This window comes from Manacus candei, unplaced genomic scaffold (assembly GCF_025592945.1).
Source record: "Manacus candei isolate 608988 ecotype Guabito, Panama unplaced genomic scaffold, ASM2559294v1 h1tg000008l, whole genome shotgun sequence".
Lineage (NCBI taxonomy): Eukaryota > Metazoa > Chordata > Aves > Passeriformes > Pipridae > Manacus > Manacus candei.
In genome coordinates this window covers 22,167,976-22,185,582 of record NW_026138056.1, presented here as the reverse complement: position 1 = coordinate 22,185,582, position 17,607 = coordinate 22,167,976, and the positions used below count along the sequence as shown (strand labels likewise).

The 17,607-nt window shown below is 38.0% G+C and overlaps 1 protein-coding gene across 1 annotated transcript; it reads left to right on the top strand.

Moving 5' to 3' along the window:
- The first annotated feature begins 501 nt into the window (after nucleotides 1–501).
- On the top strand, nucleotides 502–17,483 carry TTPA (alpha tocopherol transfer protein). The gene is made up of 5 exons (XM_051771274.1): nucleotides 502–773; nucleotides 7,989–8,142; nucleotides 9,264–9,457; nucleotides 12,605–12,715; nucleotides 14,620–17,483. The coding sequence occupies exons 1-5, from the start codon at nucleotides 534–536 to the stop codon at nucleotides 14,797–14,799; spliced, it is 879 nt and encodes a 292-aa protein (XP_051627234.1). The 5' UTR covers nucleotides 502–533; the 3' UTR covers nucleotides 14,800–17,483.
- Nucleotides 17,484–17,607: the final 124 nt, after the last annotated feature.

Here is a 17,607-nt window from a genome sequence, read left to right as displayed (position 1 = left end):
ATATTTCTTTTACTGCATATCCATGGCAAGGATTTGGTGCTCCTAGGCAGTTTTCGGCCAGCACCGATCTCCCGTTTGCCCGGCACTTCCCACCTGCAATGAGGTTGCGGCTTTTTGCCATATAATATCTAAATATCTAAAGATGGATTATTTCCGCCTAAAAGGCAGGCCGCCACCCTTAGCGGGTTCCAGGGGTCCGGGATGACCCTCCTGCGGGCGGGCAGCAGCGTCGGGGGGCTCCCAGCCCCGTGGGGCCACCCCTCGCCTTCCCCAGGGAGCAGTCACAGCTCGCTTTTAGGGCTGTAAGCGAAAAACAGGAGATGGGCTTAAAGCGTAAAATTCTAAAAGCTGGTCAAGTTCATAAACGCGGAAAAAAAACCCCAACCCCGAAAGACGAGCCGCCGCAGCCGGGCCGGGCGGGGACGCGGAACACCTGCCTGCTCCCTTGCCCGGGGCCTGGGAGGGCGCTCAGGGGTTAAGCCCATCCGGGGGCGGGGGCAGCCCTGCCGGGCTCCGCCGCGCCGCGGGTCCCAATGGGGCCGGCGGGGCTGAGCGGGCCGTGCCCTGGGAGCGGAGCGATGTTGCCCGGTCCGCCGGGCGCGGGGCACCCCAACGACCTGCCCGACCACGCTCCGCGGGTGCGCAGCGCCGTGGCCGAGCTGCGGCAGCGGGCGGAGGCAGAGCCCGGACAGCGCTGGCCGCAGCCCCTCTCCGATGCCTTCCTGCTGCGGTTCCTGCGCGCCAGAGACTTCCACATGGACCTGGCCTGGAGGGTAAAGAGCAGCGGTGGCCGCCCGCGGAGCGGAGGGGGAGGAGGGGGCGGCGGCGTCTCCCGGTGCTGGGGAGCCCCCGCGGTGGCTGTCACCGGCCTGGCCCGGCCCGGCCCGGGGACGTGGGGAGCAGCCGGACGGGGGCTATCGCTGGGTGTTGGGTGGGCGAGTGAGCTCTGCCCTTCTGGGGTCGGCCGAGGCCAGCCGAGGAGTTTCAGGGTGTAACTTAATTGCTTGTCACGCGTGTCTTCAGCGTGGCACCGAGTGAATGTGCTGTCTCACATTCAGCGTGGCTGGTTCTGTGCGGTGTCGATGAGGTAACATGAAAGTTGTGTTAAGTGTGGTACAGTCACTCCCGTATGCAGTAAGTGCGGTAAGGTTACAGCTCTGGTTAGGAAACAGTATCCTTGAAAGGACATCCTCGTCACGATTGTCGGGCTCAGGTTACTCGTTACTAGCAGCGATACACTTAGTCTGAAAAAAACTACGTGTAAAAACTTCTTTACTCTTGAAGTTTAGTCATTTACACCACTCCTTGCAGGTTTTGGTAAATCATAGTACTTTCCTGGCTCTTTGTATGGCTTTTTGCCACATTGCATGCTTATCTTTAATGTCCAAAGGTACAGATTGTTACCTTTTTTTTTTTTTTTTTTTTTTTTAAAGAAAGACTGCCAACCACTAAACCTTTGGAGCAGAAAGTATTTCCAAATCTTCCCAGGGCAAAAGCTGATTCACAGTGTGCCAACTAGAAGCTGTGTTTCCATGGAATTTGATGTTGATTACATAGCGTTGCCCAAGAGATTTCACCTATTACTTTCTGACTTCTCTGTACTGTAGATTTTCCAAGTTTAGTCACTGTAAGAGAAGATTGTTTGCATACAGATGTATTGCAGGATTGAGGCATCTAAAAAAAAAGAATGTGAAAAACGGAATTGGGCCCTTAATCATAGATAGCTTTAAAAATTAGATTTTTGTTCTTTTCATTTGACTCATGAGATTTGTGTCATAGCTTTAAATTTCCTTCTCAGCAGAAAAACTAGGGAGTCAATTCAGATTCCTTTGGGTGTTTGTGGATCTTACTTTTGCTTGAAGTTCATGAGATTTTTTTTATATCAAAGTTGTGCACTAACAATTGTAGGACCATGCTTTTTTTTTTTTTCTTTCCCAACAAAAGCCATTTTATGTTCCTATATTCCTTGGTTCCAAAAAGCAGGGCTTAATGAGGACAATATGCACCACTGAATATCCACTCCTAATTGCATTGCAATTGGTTGTTACTGGTAATCCTGTAGACAGGACAGTGAAATTCAGCATTTGGCCCATGCACTTCTGCACTTTGATGTGACTAATTGTGAGGTGCATTGTAGGTAGGTCTAATATTTGAGAGTGTGGAATCTAAGCTAGATTTAGAGATGGAGTCTATGAAGTAGCAAATTTCCTATACTCCTCTTGACAATCAGTCCTCTAGACTGGGGACCTGCTTTGAAAAAACTAAGTCTTTTTAGAATCTCTTATTTTTTTCCTGGGTCTCCACAGGCTGCTAAGTTTCTGAATTTCAACCCTTTGTTTGAATTGAGAGATTCTGATGTCCAAACCAACCTGTGTTTAATGTTTCTGTCTAGAATTTCCATTCTCCACATGCTGTAGCTATTGGTACTTTATGTTCCACATACTAGCTGACACTTTTTTTCTAGAATACTTCTCTTGCAGCATAGGAGGAATAAAAGAAGCATACCCCCCCCCCCACGCCCCCTTTGGCCAAAGGAATGTGTTTATTGCAGTTGGGAGATCAAGGCCCAAGAGAATTATTGTGCAAAAATCTGTGGTGGTCACAAGACATATTCATCTAAACCAAGTGAGATTTCATGCAGAGGTTACATTAGTACTTCATCCTAGACAGAGCCCTCCTGCCATCAGTCCAGAGAGTGGCTGTTCCCTCCCGTCCTGGTTTGATGTTGCCTCTTTGTTTGGAATTCAGACTGATACAGTCCCTTTTTGCCCACTAGGCTCCTGTATACCTACTGCATAGGACTTGTAGAGCAGCTAAGGGATAATCAAAGTTTGTGGCCCAGTTAATGCTTTTAAGCAACGGTTGTCCAGCGTCTTGGTACAGACTTATAATTAGCCTTAAATATGAATCAAGAGTCTGTCAACTGACCAGAGTGTTTATTGATGGTTAATAATTGACACAGATTTATCTGATGTCTGTTATCAACATTTGGAAGTGCTTCAGAAAAGAATAATCAGGTAATTATGGCAAGATATTCCATTTATAAATCTTTTAGGATGACTCACTGCAACAGCAATCTTTTACATTTTTCCAGTGGCAATTCCAGACTTGCTTTTAACTACTGACATATTGATACCTATCATGCTAGAAGAAATAAATTCATACCTGAATATAAATTCATACCTGAGCTGAGCGTTGTTAGTTTGTGCGGATACATTTAACTCCCGTATAAACTTGTAAACTAAGAAGAAGGCCCACAGGTCTCTATTAATTGTGCTAAAGCAATGGGTTTATATATCCCTTTTTTAATGTACCAGCTAGATGTGTATGTTTGATTTTATTGTTATCATCAAAACCACTGTCACTTGGATTCTTTAGTGACATGCAAAATCTGGAGAATTAGCATCTTCTTTCCACCATAAATGTTTTTGCCTAGCGCATTTCATTATGTCCTTGCATTACATTCCCCAACTCTTCTATAGGACTGATTCTTAATGACTTCAGGATACTGTCTTTTTCTACTTGAAATGCATTATACTCTGGGGAACAGAATGAAAATCTCTTTATGCAGTAAAAATGCAACATTGAAACTCTATGCCCAGACTCTTCATAACATACTTAGCTTTTATGGCACTGAAAACTCTCTAAATATTCAGGATCCTTTCAGGAATTCTGGTTGATACAAAGCTATAGGGCAAGACTTAGGGTTTGCTCTGCATTTGACTTACAGAGGAATCAGGACTTCCTAGTGTGTTGTACTGCAAGTCAGTAACTTACAATAACTGTGCTGTCCAAGAAGGGTTGTTTTTCATAGTTCCAAACATACTGCTGAGTCTCAGGCATTGTCTCTGAGGATCTGCACATCATTCAAACATAAATACTAAGTTTAAATCAGTTACTTGGCTGCCTTTCTTCCACCAATACCGAGGGATTCCTCAAAAAGGATGGAAGAGCCCTCATTAAGCTCTCTGGGCTGACTGTTGAGGAAGCACAAATCAGTCAGCCAGACTTCCCTTTGCGCTAAGCCAAAGATCTCAACTTACGCATGCGCCAGTCTTTTCCCAGTGGCAAAGAGGTAATGCATGTGGAATTGAGAAAGTTCTGTGTCTCTATAAAATTGTTTTCAATTTTTTCTCTGTGTATATTATATGTTTAAATTCTGGGTGTATCTATATGCACATAAATAAAAAGAAATATAAAATATATATGCACAAAGGTGTGGATGTGTATATATACATATATATATATGTTTATATTCTGAAGTTTAAGCTGTGGTTTTTCCTCCAAAAAATGCCAATAGAAATCCTTTTTTTCATAAGCATTGTGTGCATTGGACAATTATTGACACAATAGAGGCTTAGTTCTGTCTAGCATCCTTGTTAACATAAATAGTTATTAATCAAGAAAAAAATAATTAATTTATATATACAGATGCATTAGTTTCTCCAATAACTGCATTGTTTTCTGGTTCTTTTACTTCTAAGCAAAATACTAAGTTCACTTTTTTTTTGTAGCACATGAATTTTGGTTTAATTAGTAACTGTATAATCTCTGATGTTCGGAAATCTGGAACTATCCCCAACAGACATCAGGAAAAAATCCTCTTAATTAATGCTTAACTCCAGTCTGGAGTTTTTCATCCAGCTTTACCCATTTATCAAGTTATCTTACATCTATTTTCAGATGCTGAGCAGATGCTAAGTAGGTTATTCAGTTTGTAAACACATATAATTATACACTGTGATGTTTTCCTTGTGTTGTAATTACCTAAGCAATTTTTTATGCTAGGTAATGAATGTACTTGTTTTTCCTGACACTAGGTTTTTCTATTTATATCCAGGCTGTTTATTATACAGAACATTTATGTTTTTCTTGATGTCTTTACTGAAAAAAAATAGTATTTTTGAAAGATTTTACATTAATTTTTGTGTTTGAATAGTATGAGACTAGAAAACCTGTAAGTACCCACTGCTGGCTTTTTAATTCTCTGTTTAAGGATTACTCATTTAAGTAACTGTGTGTGATCTGAGTATGTCCAGCTCCTAAAAAAATGATTGTTTATGTAAATAAAAATTTACAGAACTTCTCCAAAACTTGTAGATGCTGTGGAAGATTATCTAATACTAACCTTTACTTCAGTTCTAAATCATTTCAGGTAATTAGATTAGGTTTTCAAAATCTGAGAACTCTTCAGCACTTCCTGATTTTTTGGCCAAGTGAAATATGTTTGAAGCTTAGCCATGTTATATGTCTGAAAGATGCACCACTTGCTCATGCCATGGAAAGTGTCAGATCAGAAGCATTCCAACTATATATTTACTCCTTAGTGGATGTGCCAGTAGGTAAATTATGTCTTCTGTATGATCTCGAGTGTGTCACAAGCTGCAAACACTACTTTCTTTCTTCAAAGGTCCAGAACTTAAATCCTTTTTGTTTCCAACTTGGAAAATGTAAATATTCCCGAAAATGAGAAACTAACTGTACTGACAAGATGAGATTATTTAGGGTATTAAATGAATGTATAATTTTTATTCTCAGTTTAGCAGGCAGCTCTTTGAAGAGGTATTTAAAATATGTAATTAAAGTATGTAATTGTTATTTGGTTCATTAAGTTGTCATACCAAAGATTTTAGAAGAAAAGTGAGAAATGATAGATGTTTGCCTAGTTGTTTTGTATTGTTACTTTTGTATTTTGCTGCTTTTAAAGTGTCTATTTTGGAAAGGGCAAGGACAAGAACATATGTTGACAGTGTTGTCTGGTTGGCACAAAGTAGCTGGAATTGCTCAAACAGTGTCCTTTGTAGAGAGTCATGCACTAGTACTCTGAGATAATCAGAGTACCTCATCAGGCCTATTTTTGCAATTATAGTGAATTTCCCTTCTACAAATTAACTTACTTTCCCTGCTCCCCCCTTCCCTTGCCTTTTTCCTTTACTCATTAGTTTTTAATTTGGCCTAGGCTAGAACTGATTTAACGTAGTCAAAAGGCTTCTAGTAAAATTCTCATAATGATTAAATATTTCTTTCTGTGATGTATGATTTAGGATGAGACTTTTAACCATTTTTCATTGCCAAATCAAGTGAGATATTAGCATGGCGGAATAACTTTTTAATTTTTTTTGTACCTAAATACATATTTATAGGTGCTATTTCCATAAAGGATATATCTAATTTCTGATCAGTATATAAGGTATTTGTAAGTGCTGAAAAACAATAATATTTTGGAAATAGTTTCCTCATGATAATTCATTTGAGAGACCTTCAAAATCATTCAAGACCTCAATCTGAGCAGAAGAAAAGGTATGTTTTATGTAAAATGATACAAGAAGCTTGAAAGTAGAGGAAAGGGTAAGAAATAAGACTAATTAGCTGACATGCTATGAGGTGTACAGGATGGTGAATCTCAGGTCTCCCTCTAAGAGCCTGTAGGTAACCATCGGCATAGCTGATGCTGTGATTTTCCAAGGGATGAAGTCAATTCTACTGAAGTTCCTTCTGACCATTCTTCCAATGAAATGCTGAAGAAAATTATACTTGCATAGCAACGAGAAATTTGTAATTTATTTATGGTTATGTTCTATTAGTTTTAGCTGACAGCTCTTTTAACTGTAATGTTTCTATTGCAAAATATGGAGTAATTGATAACAGAATAAAAATTAGTTGCTGTTAATACTAATTAACAGAAATGCAAGACTCTTGTTTGCTGCTCTCAGTGGCTACCTTTAAGATTTAAACCTACATTTCAGTTTGTTTTGAAATGAGCTGCTGAAAAATTCTGATTCTCTTAGCTCCTTTGAAACTCTTGGGTTAAAACTCTAAGCTGTAGCTATAGAGGAAATTAATTCAAAACCTAGATTATTTGCTATCCTTCTGGCCTCCAAATTCAGTGCTAGAGAACTTAGCATGGGTGACAGAGTAGAGGCAAAATTTGGTTGATGAACTGAGACGAAACTTTTCAGAAGACAGTCTTGCATAGCTTCCTACTTACATAAGCAAAATATCCTAAATAAATTTTAGTTGCAGGGCAGAGCAGTTCCTTTTCCCCACCACCACTTAATTAATATTAAAGGAAAAACAGTAATTAGATTTGGAAATTAGAACTACTGCATCACCAACTTAGTTTTTCATGATCCATCTCTAAGATGACCTTTCACAGAGCTGCCTGTAATTCCTCTTCATAGATGTCACCTCACAAAGGAAAGCCTTTAATTGCCTCTTCCTTGGGGTTAGGCCATTGCCTTTCAACACACAGCTCTTCCTGTGCCTTAGAAATACTAGTTATGATGCTGCCTTCCAGCCTTAGAAACTAGGGTGATAATGTCCCTGATAACAGACAGGATCTCTGTTTTAGCCAAACAGGTTCTCATTATTTCCACTCTGTGGGAGGGAAATTGTGTAATGTGTAATGGACCCATTACTTTGTTATATTCTGCCATTTCAGAGGGGTAGGAGGGACTTCAAAAATGTTTTTGGATATACTAATGATTATACTTGTTTCAAATAGTAAACTAGAATTATTGATGACTGTGTGTACAAAATAAGGGAGGATGAGGAGGAAGGGAGAGGGTACATGCGTGAAGAAGAATGTTCCTCTGTAAAAGTTTTGAACATTTAAATTCAAAAAATGCTGGATGAATCTGATGCAGTGTCAAACTGAATAGCCCTAAAGGTAACCTGAGTGAGAAAACTGCAATTTAGGTGCATTTTACATAGAAACTACAGGCTTATTCTACATCCAGTTTTCTTTTCTGATGCAAAATGACAACTGCAGTCCATTAACAACCTGACAGGGTTCTAAATTCAACCACTTATTTGATCCAGGATAGCAACATTCTGTTTCTAGGATTGATTTGCTTAAATTGTACAATGAAATTATAGCCAATGTAAAGAGTTAAACCTGACTGTGACCACTAGAGGAAAACATTTTTAACTGTGCTCTTCATACAATAGCTGATGCTTACCTGAGATCCACCTTTATTTATTTCCAGTTATTGAAGAATTATCAGAAGTGGAGAATTGAATGCCCAGAAATAAGTGCAGATTTACAACCATCTTCTGTTCTTGGTCTTTTGCAAGCTGGCTATCATGGAGTCCTTAGATCAAGAGACCCACATGGAAGCAAAGTTCTGATATACAGAATAGGTGAGTGACAAAATTAGCTGGAACTGTTTCACACTCAGCTCTGGCACTGGTATTTTTTGTTTGTTTTGTGGGTTTTGTTTGTGTGCTTGCTTTGTGGGGTTTTTGTAGAGTTTTTTTGTGGTTTGGGTTTTTTTCTTTTGGTTTGGTTTAGTTTTTTTTTATATTATCACAATTTCTGCAGCAAATCAAAAATATTTTATGGTTACAACAGTAGCTGTTGATAAAATCAGATAATATCACAATGTCTTAACTAGACAGGTAACATATTGATGTTCTCTATTAGAAATACCATTACATTAATATAAAGGTGAGTTACTGAGCTGTAAGGGTTACGTCGTTTTACTTACAATACTGGTATGGCTAAAGTTGTACAATTCTTAAATGAGAACTTAATTTCCTTCTTAGTGGAATTCTTGTCAATATCCAAAGAAGTCTTAAAGCTTAAAACTTGTAAGATTATGTGGTTATTTGGGTCTGAGTGTCTCAACAATTATTTGTGTTCAAGTAAATTTTCAAAGCCATGGGCTAAGACTGTGGTACTGGTGCAGATGCAGCACAGAGAGGCGAGAACAGAAAAAAAAAGGTGTATACTAGTCATGTATCAATGCTCTGTGTGGATGAGCAGTTCGCCAGCTTTTCAGTGTTTACTTGTAGCCAAAGAGCCTTATCTAACAACACTTAGAAAATGTTTGAAGCACTCCCAGAAGTTTTTTTAAAACAGACATAGTTATGAATATGATATAGTTATATGAACCAATTGGATATAATATAGTTATATGAATCAATTGGATTTGATGACCTGCACTCTCAGCTAGCATGACTGAGCTGTTCCTGTCAAAACCTTGCACTGGAGACTGGAGCCATAGGTGGAACATACTACATTAGGTGATATCTATAACCATTTACCATTAAGTGATATCATCTACAAAAAAGGCATCAAAGATCAGTGACAGAGCAGGCACACAAAGTAACTTATGTACTGCAAATCAGTTTATTTCAGGACATTTAATATTGCCGTTTAGTCCCTGTTCCCAAGACACACACTGGAAGCAGTAGCAAGCAAAACTACAGGTATATGTGGTATTCTCATGGTAATGCAGAGTAATCTATATACTCTTCAGGACAATGGGATCCCAATTTATTTACTGCATACGATGTGTTTCGTGTAAGTCTCATCACATCTGAACTCATCGTAAAGGAGATTGAGACTCAGCGGAATGGAGTCAAGGCTATCTTTGATCTCCAAGGCTGGCGATTTGCTCATGCATTTCAAATCAGTCCAGCAGTGGCCAAGAAAATCGCTGCTGTTCTCACAGTAAGTATGACATACTGTTTTATGCAGCTTCATTGCTGTAACTTCCAACATTTCCTTTGTTCTAAGCTATAGTAAATTTTCATTCTGTAGGCCTTCTCAGTCTGTGCAGCTTTAAAGAACTAAATCCTAAATTTGGCATAGATTGTGCTTGATTTTATTTAAAGTGTGTTCTTCGATAGCAGTAAATGCCCTGTAACTTCTGATATCTTATAAGAACTCCACTGACCTGTTACAAAACAAGAATTTCATGACTGTAAGAGCAGACAGTTTTAGAAGGGACATGCATCTCTTCCATTCTTTTGAGCATTAACTCAACATTCAAAGCTTTTATTTCTGAGACTCAGAGAATATAATAAATGGCATGCATTGAGAAGTTAAGAGCAAGGCATTACTAACTCGTTAACAGTATGAATGATGCTATACAATCTTCCATCTGCTACCAACAGAATGTATGGTGTTTATGTTCTGCTTGCTTTTTGCCCCCAGCATGAGAATTATTTTGTGCAAATCATTGCTACCTCACCTCCTAGTTTTCGTAAAACTTCTAGGGACTTTAATTTCTTCAAGGCTTATGCCCTTCTGCCAAATTCAGCTGAATTTTGCCTCTGGATTTGCGAGGAAAAAAAAAGAATGAAAGAAAAAAGAGAGGGACAGAGAATTGGCTAGCAAGCTACAGTGTAGTTTTATAATCCCATTTTCCTTTAGAAGTTAGGTTGAAAGTCAGAAATAATAAAACTGTTAGCCTGTAATGTGGAAATGAGCCTGGGAGATAATCTCTTGCTCTGATTTGGTAAGGTTCATATCTGAGGTTAAATCAAAGCTTAGTCATTGAACTAATATCATCAAAATTTCAGCTGTTCTTCCTTTTTGGTATCTACTGTAAAACTGTAGTGAAACCATGAGGTATTCAAAACTTTTCACATCTGGAATAAGAACTCTTGGTGTTATACAATCTTGAGCCAGATCTCATGAAAACAAGACTAGTTAGAGTGTTTCAGATGATTTCTAGGGTAGTAAAAAAATTGCTAGTAATTTTTTTTAACCTTGAAATAGAGCAGAAAGGAAGTAGAATAGGATTTTCAAGTACATCTAAATATTTCAATCCATTATCTCAAAGCAGGAAATTCTTTGAATGTGGTGTTGCCATCTTGACCTATTTCAGATTCATTGCATGTCTTTCAAGCTTCTAAATGTTTATTACAGCTATTGAAAAAAATAATCAAAACTTGTGTGTTTCCAGTGTTCTTTTCTAAGATGAGAAAGAATTTTAACTCTTTCTTCTTTTTCTTTTTTTTTCCTGATTTCTTTCATCACTTTAACGGGATTCATATATTTCACCCAGAGATTGTCTTAGAGTTATTCAATATCATAGATTCATAGAATCACAGAATATGCGGAGTTGGAAGTGACTCATCAGGATCATCGAGTCCAACTCCTGGCCCTGCACAGGACACCACAAGAATCACACTACAGGCCTGAGAACGTTATCCAAGCATTTACTGAACTCAGACAGGCTTGGTGCTGTGACCACTTCCCTGGGGAGCCTGTTCCAGTGCCCAACCACCCTCTGGGTGAAAAACCTCTTCAATATCTAAACTAAACATCCCCTGACACAGCTTCATGCCATTTCTATGAGTACTGTCACTGCTCACCAGAGAGAAGAGATCTGTGCCTGTCCCTCTTCTTCCCCTCAAAAGGAAGTTGTACCTGTAATGTCTCCCCTTAGATCTCCTCCAGACTGAACAGGCCAAGCGACCTCAGCCCAGCTGCTTCTCATATGGCTTCTCTTCAAGGCCCTTCACCATCTTCATTGTCCTCCTTTGTATGCTCTCTAATAGCTTTATATTGTGGTGCCCAAAACTGCTCATGGGACTCGAGGTGAGGCTGCAGCAGTGCAGGTTAGAGCAGGACAATCACATCCTTTGACCGGCTGGTGATGCTGTGCTTAATGCACCCCAGCAAATGCTTAATGCACCCCAGAATATTCTTATAAGTAAACAAGAAACCTTGGGTTTTAACCCTATGTTTTACTTAAGAAATGTGTCTTGCAAATTACTATCCTGCATTAAGAAACAGAAGCTAGTAGAAAGGAAATATGTATTAAGGAATGGAAAGCATAGTAAGAATAATAAGTGACATTATCTTGAAAAGTCTATCACCCCAGTTAAAACAAAATTGTTTCGTGAAAAACATGATAGTAGACTTTAGGTATATGATAACACATAATAAGAGGAAGTAAACCTATAATCAGATAGTTTTTAGGTCTTTATCATACATTAAAATCTAAAAGGAGTGGCACTTAAGAAACGTGTTGGGTTTGAATTTTTTCGTCTTTCGAACTACAGTACCATAAATGTTTGTGAGAAATACGATTTTTATAAGCGGAAAATGTCTGGTTGCAGAGGCAGTATCAGGTGAGATATGAATGGAAACTGTACTTTCCCCGTTACACAATGCTGGTTTTGAGCACTGGCATATTTTCTTTTAAATTTCAAATATATGGGACTTTTAAATTAATCTTGAATGAAAGTAGAACTATTTCATATTATAAAGAGTTTATAACAGGTAATTTTTTTTTAATTTTCATTACAACAGTAATTTTATCGTAAAGCTGAACTGGCTTGGCCAAATTCCGAGTAATTTCAAGGCTTGTCTCTAAATTATAAATATAATTTATTTAAATTCAAGTTAGTATCTTCAATAGTTTATATTTATATATATTTACATATTATCCTGCAGGCTGTGAGTTGCCAGTAAAAGCACATGCCTCGATACCTTTTTAGTAAATTAGCAGCAGAATCTCTGTTGTGAAGATTTGTACCTTAGAGGAAAGGCTGAGCACAAGGTTTGTGTACAATATTTATGTGCAGTTTGGTGACAGTTTTCTTTTTTGTTTTTCTGTTTGTTTATTCTAATAATCAACCTCTCCTCTTACTGATTTTTTTTTCCTTTCTAATGGGAGGAACAAGATATGATTTTTTTAAATGTTGTTGTAGCAGTGTAAATTAAGAACACTCCAAAATGGAGGAATTGGCAAGATCAGGAGGAATAGTTTAACCTATAGACTTGACAGGTCTTGTCCTTAGCAATAGAATCTTTACAATAATATTTTCTTTTTCTTATGCTGTTTTTCATGTATATTGACAGGATTCCTTTCCACTGAAAGTTCGAGGTATCCACTTGATTAATGAGCCTTTATTCTTCCACCCAGTCTTCGCTCTAATTAAGCCTTTTCTCACTGAAAAAATAAAGCAACGGGTGAGTGCACACAAATATTTCTTTCTGTCACAAAACCCTTATATGACAATCTGTAGCACTTCCCTTAGTATCTGTCACTCTTGAGCTTTGAAGAGCATAAATCATATTTGTTTGTTAGTGCCATACTGGCCACCAGAATCTAATTGTAAAGTATTTGCAGTTATCAATAACATGAGAGTTCAAGTGGTGCTGTTACCACCACTCTAAAGATAAAAACCACTGTGACACAGAGAGGTTTAATAATTTGCTTGAGGTTACAAAGCAATTATTCTGCAGAACTAGAAAGAAATAGGTCTTGGATCTCCCAGTACTCTGTCTGTAAATGACAGAAAAAATATCACTTAACAGTGATGTTATGCTCCAAGTTGTGCAGAATTAGTAGAAGACAACTATTTAGCTCTGAAAGACCCCCAGAGGCATTTATGCATCAAAAATAGGTCAGACTTAAGTTTGAAGTTTGAAGTTTGAAGTTTTTTTCCAAATATCTTCTTAGTTGTTTTGAATAGTTTTGCAATCTGCAAATTTATGTTTGTATTTGGATGCAAAAGCATGCCAAGAATTCTGGTTTATTGTAGCATGGAAAGAATACTGGACTTTTCAGCTGGCATAAAAGTGAAGTGTAGACAGCAGGACTAAGGTACAAAATAAGCACCCCTGTCTATTGTTACTCCCATTCTGAAGCCTCCTTTTCTCAGCACATGGGTCTTGTATGTTTACAATAGCCACTGCATTCCAGGACAGTAGACACAGATCTTTCTGGTCACTGTTAGCTGTAATTTGCCCCTTTTCCTAGCATGTGTGCTGCTATGAGAAAGAGGAAGCCTCGTGCAGTCCCTCACTCTCAAAAGATGATAGAAAGAGGGAGTATGCTTCAACAACCTGAAGCCCTGGTCCTCCTTTTCTCACATTAACACCTGTGAAAAAAGCCCATGTAACCTGATCCAGTTTTGGGCTAGAACTTTAAAAATGGAAAATAGGGCAGATGGACACTAAAGGCCTAACCCAAAACAAACTTGGTATCCTAGTTCACTGAGTGGAACAGAAGCAGCTTGTTTGTCTCTTAGCTTAGGATTACAGGTATGATCTGAAAAAAACAACCCAACTCTACGGGCCAGTTCCCCCTACCTTTACAGAAATAATTACTATTCACTCACTTATCTTACTTCCTGATGAGGAAGTGCTAGAGAAAAGACAGCCAACTTGCTTTTGAGTGTATATCCTTATTGTCTTTGCGTAATAATAATTGCAGAAAATTCTTGTCAAGTGTTAATAAAAGGCCTATAATGAGAAGAAACAAAACTACAATGTTATGAGGGTTAAAGTGGTGGAGTAGCCCAGGATCTAATTTCAGTTGGTACTGAAACATAAGGACTAAGATATAAATTCTTTTGAATATCTTTCTTGACACATGCCTGAACCTACATACTACATAATGTTGTTTTTAAACACATGTGGCAGGACCAGATAGTGTTGGCTAGGAGCCAGACACTATCCTTTTCTTGGAAATGACTGAAAGGCAAGCACGTGACTAAACCAATTTCCAGTCCTCCCACGGTTCAGCCTTTGGGATGTCGTGTGTACGTTTGTCAGTGTTGCTAAACCAGTCTGGAAAAAGTGTGTAGTTAGTTTTGGCTCCTGTGCTCACAGCTACATAAAATGCAGTTCTTAGGTTGTAGTTTATCCTTCAGCAATCTTCAGATACTGAGCAGACAAAGTTTGAGCACCCATGGGAAACTCACAAAGTATTTCCTTAATTTTTTAGGGAGCTCATTATGAACAAGTACACTTGTTAAGTCAAACCAAGCTGGTGGCTTCAGCTCTTGAAGAGAATTTGTTTGCTGCCTGTTTTCACTCAATACTCTAGCATTCATACCCAAGTAAATGCTTTTCATATTTTGTTTTAGGTGTATATGCATGGAAATAACTACATGCAGAGTCTGACTGAACACTTCCCCATCAGCATTCTCCCACTGGAATATGGGGGGGAGGAAGTCTCCTTTGAAGAGCTGGCTAAAGAATGGACTGAGTTTATAATGGCATCTGCAGATTATCTTCGGAGCATTTCTCTGGTTGCACAGGAATAACCTTATTGCAGTATTATATCAATTCTTAAACAGTGAAAACGGAAATAAGTTTAATATGAAAACATTGATTTGAACTTGAAATTATTGCAAATGAAACCAGTGTATCTTTGCAGGGCACTGAATATTATATTGGCTGCACTTTATACTAACTGGAGTCTATCAGTATGTGTGTCTGAAGAGATTAATGAATTCTACATATTCGTAGTGCTATTTGTAATTGATTAACTTGTATGCCAGAAAGTTGAAGAATGAATTGGATATCAGACTGATACTGGTCCTGTTAAGTCTTTGGAGATAACTCATTTGAAATAATGCAGTCCAGAACCTTACACTTAGCTCTTGTATCTTGGCTTGTCAAGACAACAGGATATAAAAAAAAGAACGGAATGTGGCTAGGGTAGAGTAGTTTGTTGCAGAAGCATGACTACGGGGCTAATTTACAAGGAGAGAAGAGGCTGCTTTTTGGATTGATTCTCAGGGAAAAAAGCTATTTTGTTAGTTTGTGTCAAATTGAAAATTAGTTAGCAATAGTAAGACATTTGTGTTAATCTTTGTGCTGCTTGTGCAACTTCCCCTTTTGTGCTAATTAAAACAGTATCTTCCAGTTTTATAAAGGAAGCTGGGGAAAACACCATGTACCTATTCTTCAAATGACAGTATGAATCAGGAGGAGGAACTGGTAAGAGAGCCCAAACAGACTTGAAAATTCTTATTTTCTTTCTTCAAATTGATGTTGTGTATGGACAACTATAAGCAACTCAGATTACCACCTTTAATTTTTACTGTAGAGGACTACAAAGGGCAAGAGCTTTCAGCTTGTTTGCATTATCTGTTTGTTTCAGAAAGTGAAATAGGATTTTCTTTGCGGATCTGAAGTTTAGAAATACTTGCTACATAGTTTAAGGGTGCTTTGAGGTCACTGAACCTCAGCATAGAAGATACTGGATGTCTTTATTTTCAGAACAGTAATTGACAACTTCCCATTCTATTTACTGTTAGGTACTGAAAGAAATTATTTTTAATTTCTGCTAAGCCTTCTTTATTTCTGTAGGGGTAATGAAAAAAAATCTCTATATACTTACTGGAAACCTGTTTCTGTTTTGGTTTGGCTTTCTAAGTGGCATTATTGAGATATGAACACTGTATATGTAAAAGCTATCACTCATTACATAGCATCATCATCCTGCAATCCCCAGTATCTAATGATCTAAAGTATTATTTTACTTTTCACTCAGCTTTTTCTTAAAATCGCTGTTCGTACAACAACTGCTGGAGTCCATTTACCCAGTTTTTAACTTTGTTTTGTAATAAGCCAAGAAATCTTTGCATAAGCAGTATATACTTAAGCATTCCATATGAGTCTTCATATAAATGAATCTGTAACAAATGCTTTGTTTCTCAGGTAGCTATAAATGATAGCTTCAGTTATTTTGGAATCTTTAGGACATTGGGATGCTATATTTGTATATGCTTAAGGGGGAGAAATTATACTATCCTATTAAGTCAGAAATGTCTTATTTTACATTATGACTAATACTGCATTATTGTGAAAGTCATTGGAAGCTATTCTTTATTAGCTAGAGGAATACCTATGAAAGACATTAGAGCACTTGTTGGTTGTAGTTTCTTCTGCTGTAGTAAGGTGCCAGAAATTCTTAAAAAACTGAAAAAGCTGCTTATGGTTTTTTTTTTTCTTCCAATTCCCTGATTTTCTCAAGTGTGTTTTTCATTCTCCTCTTTCATGGTATATTTGACATGGAGCCTAAATTTAAATAAATCTTTTTCAGATACTTTTTCATAGGATCATATATTTTATATATCTTTTTTTTTTTTCTCAGATTGAACTATTTTGTGATAAAAAATCTCCTTAAATAGAGGAGTTTGGTCAACTGCTAATTCTTCTTTATAGGAAAATAAACTGAGCAGTCAGGCATCTGGCAATTGTTCAAGTGTGTATCTGAAGTTCCAAATCATTTACCAACTGGAGAACTGAAGCTATTGTCCTAATTCTGCAGTCCTTGAATTTTAATCCTTGAGTGTAAACTGCACAAAGGAATGAGCTGTGTTTCAGTGAACAGGAAAATTTAAACTTTTCCCACGAAACCAATCTCCAATTGTTGCTGGTTTTTGTAGCAGAGACCTCATTTGATTGCATATGTATATGCCCATGCATATGTAGCTGTTTTTTAGGTTTTTGTAATCTTTATTTGGACTACACCAGCTCTGAGGACATAAAGTCCTAAATATCTTCAAAAATATCCTGAATCTGTTATTAAGTGGTAGCATGTTTGCATAACACAACAGTTAGAGCGCTGAGTGCAGTTACTTTTTCATAAACTTAATTATTTTTTAATGTTTACATGTTATATAGAAGGTGGGAACTCTAATTGTACTTGCTGCTAATAGTAATGACACAAGATAATTGTAACATTTGCATAATTAATGGAGGAGGTATTAGTATGATAGGTGGTGATGTGGCAGCTTTGAGCATCAGTCAAAAAACAAAGATCCCTAAGTGCATTATTCTTCAAATACATCAGAAGTGCCTCTAAAAAAAGAAAGTTCCTGTTAAACAATGCAAACGTAATTTACTACTGACTGTAAGCACAATGTCATGTAAAATGTTTTTTAATAATTTTTTACGTATCGACGCCATTTTAATTAATAAACAAATTCTGGCCGAACTCTCCTCGTCTGTCACTGTTTGGCGGTACAAGCGTCCCTTTCCCGGGACGCAGACAAGGAAAAGGCCGCGGGCAGGACCGAGGGCATCCCTTGGCGCCGCACACGCCTGCGGGGCGGGGCGGG

Bases quoted from the DNA above. Each gene is read 5' to 3' on its own strand.
- TTPA (XM_051771274.1), top strand. From the start codon at position 534: ATGGGGCCGGCGGGGCTGAGCGGGCCGTGCCCTGGGAGCGGAGCGATG. The intron at 774-7,988 runs GTAAAGAGCAGC...ATTTATTTCCAG, and splicing joins ACATGGACCTGGCCTGGAGG to TTATTGAAGAATTATCAGAA. The intron at 12,716-14,619 runs GTGAGTGCACAC...ATTTTGTTTTAG, and splicing joins CTGAAAAAATAAAGCAACGG to GTGTATATGCATGGAAATAA.